The sequence below is a fragment of the Lolium rigidum genome, chromosome 6 (assembly GCF_022539505.1).
Source record: "Lolium rigidum isolate FL_2022 chromosome 6, APGP_CSIRO_Lrig_0.1, whole genome shotgun sequence".
In the NCBI taxonomy this organism is placed as follows: domain Eukaryota; kingdom Viridiplantae; phylum Streptophyta; class Magnoliopsida; order Poales; family Poaceae; genus Lolium; species Lolium rigidum.
The window spans coordinates 25,102,800-25,110,012 of NC_061513.1; the positions used below are offsets into that span (position 1 = coordinate 25,102,800).

General features: G+C 40.5%; 1 protein-coding gene across 2 annotated transcripts; it reads left to right on the forward strand.

The window, feature by feature from the left end:
* The first annotated feature begins 515 nt into the window (after positions 1-515).
* LOC124666916 (protein IRON-RELATED TRANSCRIPTION FACTOR 2-like) lies at positions 516-3,744 on the forward strand. 2 transcript variants are annotated; one of them, XM_047204246.1, is made up of 3 exons: positions 516-1,031; positions 1,134-1,469; positions 3,533-3,744. In XM_047204246.1, exons 1-3 carry the CDS (start codon positions 729-731, stop codon positions 3,620-3,622), a joined length of 729 nt encoding a protein of 242 aa, XP_047060202.1. In that variant the 5' UTR covers positions 516-728; the 3' UTR covers positions 3,623-3,744. The 2 variants fall into 2 exon arrangements, with proteins under 2 accessions (XP_047060202.1, XP_047060203.1); XM_047204247.1 differs by having other exon boundaries at positions 1,137-1,469.
* The last annotated feature ends 3,469 nt before the right edge of the window (positions 3,745-7,213 follow it).

The following is a 7,213-nucleotide window of genomic DNA, read 5'->3' on the forward strand; positions in this document are numbered from 1 at the left end:
GGAACTTCGGAGTAATACAAAACGGAAGGGTGGGAAAATATTTACCTGATGTCTATCACGAGTGGGATTTGGGATAACTATTTGCAAGTCGACAACGCCATAATAACTCGCATTTTCTATGAATCAAAGTTATCCAAATTAACTTGGTCTCAAATCTGAATTTTTGCAAGTCCGAATATACCTGGTACACTTTCTCTCTATCTCTCTTCATTTCTATCCTTATTTTTTCCAAACTCCTACTATTCAAGGAGACCCTTATTGATTTACATCTACTCTTAAACCACTAGAAATGCAATAATACAAATCGAGTAAAATAGATCTTATTAGTGCATGAAGTAAAAATAAACTTGGGATGCCACAGTATTTTTTGTTACCCTGGAGACTTAATTAGGCACGTCCGATTATCTGGAAAAGTCGTACTAGCTAGTATGTGACACTAACACCCCCTCATCACCTGCACCTATATAAATGGAAGGCCACAACTCCGGAATTGGCTCAAGCTGACTCCAAACGAGAATAGTTTGGGAGTAGTAGTTATAAAGCTAAACGACACATCTCTTAAAAACTACATTAGGAAGGGTCTTCTCCTACGAGCTAGTACTCCCAGCTCTAGCTAGCGTCTCAGAAAAAATAATGCAGTCAATTTCCAAGATTAGCTAGCTAGGTTCCCTCTATCTGTCTCTCATCATCCATCAATCCCTAATCAACCTTCGAGCTTCCGGCCAGCAATGGGGCACCAGCACCAGCTCTTCGACGACCCCTTCGCCAGCAGCATCTCCTCGCTGGAGGCAGACATCTTCACCGGCGCCGGTGGCCACCAGCAATGGCCGGAACTCGACCTCGACGGCATTCCGTTGGCCCAGGCGGCGACCAACGCCGGCACCTCCTCGGCTGGCTATGGCTCCGCCGGCGGCGACGGCTCAGGCTCACACCGTAAGATCAGCCACAACGCGTACGAGCGCGACCGCCGGAAGCAGCTCAACGGGCTCTACTCTTCCCTCCGCTCCCTCCTCCCGGACACCGATCACACCGTGCGTACTAGTACAAAATTCTCAAATCAAATTGATACGTCCCGATCGATCATTTAATTCACCTGCAAACCTCTGATCGACCGATGCGTCTTCGATTTGTAGAAGAAGCTGAGCATTCCGATCACGGTGACGAAGGCGCTCAAGTACATTCCGGAGCTGCAGAAGCAGGTGGAGGGTCTGGAAAAGAAGAAGGAAGAGCTGACCCGGGCGAACTGCAAGCCGGGAGTTCTCAGCATGAGGGAGAACGCGGCCCCGATCGTCTCCGCCACCTGCATCGACGAAACGGACGTCATGGTCCAGGTCAGCCTGCTGAGCAACACGGCTGGAGCTCTGCCCATGTCCAAGTGCATCAAAGTGCTTGAGAAGGAAGGGCTTCGCGTCGTCAGCTCGTCCATTTCCGCGTTTCAGAACAAGACGTTCTATAGCCTCCATCTTCAGGTACACATCTGTCCTTTTCTCTTGACGCTGCCATCCATGTTTACTTGATCTTAGCAATACTACTTGCTGGTTTCTGAAAATAGATATCGCAATACTACTTGATCTTAACATAATGCATATGCATTCTACTAGTAGATTTAGAGAATCCCCCAAAAAAGTAGAATTAGAGAATATAGGTACAATGGATCGTGTCAGGGCCTATTAATGGTACTATTCACCATAAAATTAGAACAATGTTTATGTAAGGATCAAAACATTGGCTAGATGGGAAGCGCGGATGAAGTAATTCACTATAACCTATTATTAGATCATTTGTTTTTGGCTTCGGTACACATCTTTCCCCCGCACTCGTCCCCGTTCACAGCAAATATCAATGCTGGAAGTACATCAAAATTGTTGGGCGGACCAGCCGAAAGAAGACCATTTTTTTGGGTCAATTTTTGTCCTCACTCTTCTGTGTTTTGAGCTGACCTAGGTGGGCCATGGCCTAGTATTGTTTGAACATAGGTCCGCCACTGATTGTACAGTACAAGTATATATAGTGGCAGGTAATTTTTGAAATATCTCGTTGATGAGTTGGATGGTACAGTTTAAAACATCTTGTGGATGAGCCGGAAGGAATTTATACAACACAAAAAGTCTCAAATGGATCAGCATGGGCTTTAGCCCAAAATCACACACAATACTCCTTACAAATAAAAATTTATATACGGCCCAACTTGCACTAAATATATTCCTTCAAGAAGGGGAATGCCATTAACTTGATAGCTCATAGCCAACACACATGGTATCAGGGTCCTTCTTTATAATGTGTGAACTGGGTTTCAAGAAAAGTTACATTTACGTGCCAGCAATAGTACAAAATTGAGAAATCATTGCAAATAAAGGTTGACCGGGATCTATCTTGCGGGCTTCCAGTGTTCTAGCTACAAGGATGTCAACATTTTTTGTTGATCCATCATCATGCCCTTGGCTTGGTGGAGATCGATGACGACTTCCATGATTCTTGGTGCCCTTGTTTCCGTGTATACATGGCCAACATGATCACTTGGGTGGATTAGTTTGCTTCTTCCTCCAATTTCTACCTGGTCTGGTTAGTCCATACCAAACTAGGTAGGGTGTTGAGATAATGTAAGAATTCTTGGTATTATCCCACCTCCTTGCGAACCCCAACTTCAAGGTGTGTCATCGTGCTACTGAAATTAATGGATGGGTCTTGATAAGGTGCAACAAAGAGATATTATACTACAAGCTTGAAGGCCTAACTATTTGATCCCCTACATCATGCTCCCACAAACCCTCCGCAAAATCTATTATATTTTAAATGTCCATGATGCTTAACCAGAAAAAAAACAGAAGTATACTAGAAAATCCCACAAAACGCAAAACATCATCAATAGTAATAATAACTTAAATAATCAAGATAGTGAGGGCATGCTAGCATGAAGAGATACAAATCAAGCTCTCACCGTGATTGTTGCAAATGGCTCGATTAAGCCTTCAACTCTTTCTTCATCACAGTGAATGTAAAATGTCTAACTCCAACAAACAGATAAACAGTTGTTCATAGATAAATGAGATACTACCGTGCACACTAAACCGTGTGCACTATTTTAGTATGTTTCATTACTTTAAATCGGGCGCAAATTTTTGAACCATGATGAAACATGATATAACTTTACAGCACGAATCATAAAGCAGTTAATGGATGGCTGAAACATGCATGCAAACTACTCCTATCATCATGTTTATCGTTCACATCATTATGACAATCATGCCGACTTGGTGACATGCAAGGAACCTTCTCCTATCCCTTCCATGCGTACTTCCCCATAAAAGAGTTGATAAATAGTTTGGATGGGGAAAATAAATATCATGATAGCTATTTTATTTGAATCAATATGACAATTTTTATGTGTCATCTAATTAATTTAAAATTTTCAATAATCAGCACACTAAAAATGTGGCAAACCTAACTAAACACTAATGCATGTGCATCTTAAAATGTTCATTTGGATTTTCATAAAATAACTTATATTTGCTTCTACTTTGTGTTGAAACAGAGAACCCAACGAACCATGAGCAAGGTGTGTCCTGCGTTCTGTGACGAACTGGAAAATGCCATCAAGAAAAAGGCGGGGATGCATCAGTAGCGGATTATAGCATACTGATATGATGTATCTGCACCAGTAGTTTAACTACCGTGAATCAAAAGGAATTCCGTAGATATAGAGAAAACCATAATTAAATAGTACTAATGCATTGGTGATATAAAGTGCAGCGCGTGTTCCATGTGATAAACCATTATATTTATATCCGTTTGTCCAACCAGTCACTCATTATTCTCTGGTGCTTCATGTTTTCGAATGTTTTGAACTTTGTTTGGTTTCGTCATATTTGATAGTGGAACATGTCCAGTAGGGAAAAAGAAGTTGAAGTACTGGCCTGGGAGCAATTGCATGCATTCAGATAAAAGACAGAGGCCATGTCTATATGTCTCATACTGTGGTTCATACATATCAGAAATGATTAATTCTATCTTTGAAGCATGTGTAATGATGTTCGCAGATAATATGAAATAAAGATCATTTTGCCTCCGCACCGTGTTTTTACATGAACTAACCAGGTAGGCATATGCAAATGTCGACATAGCAAAGAGCTAACTTACTACTTGCATAATTGGTGTCAGTGAGCGCATTGGCTACAGCCCAGCGAGCAATATGTTTAACTAATACAATAGCTAATACTGTATGATATCATAGTTTTTTGTTTTGTTTTTGAAACGGACACATCGTGTAGTGTAGCATGCTGCAAACTGAGCACATGGCAAATTGCATCCTTCAATCAGCAAAGCATTGCGTTTGTGCTTCCAAGACGAGGAGTTGATCGTACTTGCTTAGAGTCGCAGTACATTCTGTCGTACTAGTGTACTAGCCTCTGTACTTCTCACTCGTTCTGGACACTTTGTTTTTTGGACAGCTCATTCAGGTTCCTTTGGCACTTTTAGAGAGGTTCCACTGGCAAAAACAATTATGTGGAGATTCCTTTGCAATTTTTGTATAAGAACCGATTTATTCATTAACTAAGAAGTTACATCAGGTTAAGAAAATTAAAACACACATGAACAAAACATATCTCTGAGACAACCAAGCTCCATCAAAGTCCTTAAAAAACAAATCACTAACTCCTTCATAGTTATCCTTAACTAGCACCATCTTTCGAATCTCCACTATTTCGCTGCGCCGGCGGTACCTGGGCACCACCGGCGCCCCTAAAGTTTTGTACACCGGCGGAAAATAGCACCGGCATGCAATTTTTTTTGGTGCGCCGGCACTATGCCTGGGCCTATAGTTGTTTGCCTATTACTGTGTTCTAATGATTTCCTTTTCCTTGTAGACATAAATTGAGACAACGAGATGACCCAACAAATTATAGAGGATAAGGGCACCTTCATGGCTGACGACCGAGAGCACCTGTAGATCATCAGTTGCCTTCAAAAAAATCTTGCTGACGCCAAGCTGAAGAAGAAGGGGTCACGCCGTGGAGGATCAAAACCGGAAAGAAGGTTGTAGGGTCATACCAAGCTCACCACAGAAAATCTCTTCTACAGTTACGCATTTATGCATATCTAAATTTTTATATTGTGGTCCAAATTCATATACTAAAGGGAGGTTAACTTCTGATGAGCGGAGCGAGGCCCGTCGCCGGTAGGCTTGGGCTGAAGCATAGTGGATTGTTGGCACCGCCTATAGACCCGTTGACGGTACGGATCGTTGGCACCGCCTATATATACATCTTGTAAGCCGCCGGCTAGGGTTTATCAGATTATAAGATAACCCACGGTGTTTGTAAACACTCCCCGATATAGTGAAGATTTGCTGGCTGGCGCCCATGGTTTTTCCACTTCTGTGTTGGAAGGGGTTTTCCACGTTAAATCTTGCGTCTCCGTTGCGTTTACCTTTATCGTTCTTCGTTATTTGTTTATCGCTTTTATATCATAAATTTTCATATAGGAGTTGCTGGCTCTACCAATGGATAATAATGCGTTCCATTTTTGGGTGTTGCTAGGATACAATGCAACACATAAAACTTCATTGGTAACCAGTAGGATAACCGTTAAAAAATAGCTACATATTTCAAGCAACCGTTGTATGCGTTAGTAGAGACAAGCTATTCGTATTGAATATTATATTTACAAAAAAATCTGAAATAGATGATAGGACAATTGATCTGGAAGAAGGTAGATTTCTTTGTCGGTGAGAGAACATAGAGTTCATGTGTGACATCGCAAAACACTTGAAGTGTAGAACAAAACACTGATAATAGGCTATGAATGCTTTTTGTAAAAAAAAAATTTATTATTGGAATAACATCCCGTACATCAAAATTATAAGATTAGATAGATTACAATCTTGCTTCACAATTTGCTAATGCACCTACTTCCATATCTGTTGTTTGCAATATTCTCCTAAGATCCTCGGAGCTGATATCCAAATATAGCAAGTCTTGTGATGTATGTGTATGGGACCTGGAGATACAAAAATACTTTGTTCAGTACTCAAGCAGCTGCCAGTGAAGCATGTACAGAATCTGTGTACTTTGTAGAAATTTCGTAGGCGTGCTCACCTTGGTGTCATGCCGATTGTTACCATCTGCGTTCGAAATAGGTCACAAGTCATAGTGGTGTCCACACAGATGGAAATAAAAAAGGGAACCTGGGTACGAAATAGCCAATATTGGATCCGAACGACTCCACAAAGTAAATACCAAAATCCTTTAGTTAGCTAGATGGTCCATCTAACAGGAAATAAAAAAATCTAATCAACTAATCGATAGAATGGTCAACAAAATTATTACAAAGTTATAAAATTAGTCTGACATGCATACGTAGAAGTTCATACAAACACTAGGAATTGAGATTTTTTGCAGAGCCGAACATATGATACATAAACTTTAAGAAACAAATACATGTGTACTTAGCAAAACAACAGGAAAAACATTGACTCATGTCTTGAAACTCACATAGGGTCAAGTAAGTCCTCCTATATAAGGAACATCAGATGGACCAAATGGGAATCAATAAAAAATAATATTATCATTTACTTTTATATATTTTTCAGTAATTAGGATTAAGTTTCTTACGTAATGATGGAAGGTACATGTAAACAGCGATAAATATGAGTGTTTTTGCCACTCATCACTTCTCCTCCCTGCTATCTGGAATGGGGGCATGAACTTGCTTATCGCAAGTCTCTGCTCGCCGATTATACCCACAACCACCACACAAGGACAGAGCATGAAGGAAAAAAATTAAACCTTGGGTTCATGAGGCAACATTCTGTTTATACCTCATGAGGAAACATTCTGTTTATACCAAGAAGATTGTCGCTGGTCTTGTATAGACCATGGGCAGGGCCGAATTGGATTGACCAATTCACTTTTTATACTCTCAGGTAGGCTAAATGTGACCAAACTTTTGGGCCTTTAGCCTGAATCACAAACCCTTGTTCGGAAAGCTAACCATGTATACGTGGATTCATGTGAGAATTAAAAGGGAATATTTTTTCGATAAAGAGAATATATTAATATCAATAAGATACCAATTACACTCAGCCTCTGCAACAACGCACCACCCTAATGTAATATAAAAGGGAATATGAATATATCAGGTCAGAATTAGAAGGGAATAATATAAATATGTCCTAATTTCTCTAGAGGCCCCATTCTTATAAACATAAACAAGA

Coding starts and splice junctions, on each gene's coding strand:
- LOC124666916 (XM_047204246.1), top strand. CDS start 729: ATGGGGCACCAGCACCAGCTCTTCGACGACCCCTTCGCCAGCAGCATC. Junction 1,032..1,133: donor TCCCGGACACCGATCACACC/GTGCGTACTAGT, acceptor TTCGATTTGTAG/AAGAAGCTGAGCATTCCGAT. Junction 1,470..3,532: donor TCTATAGCCTCCATCTTCAG/GTACACATCTGT, acceptor GTGTTGAAACAG/AGAACCCAACGAACCATGAG.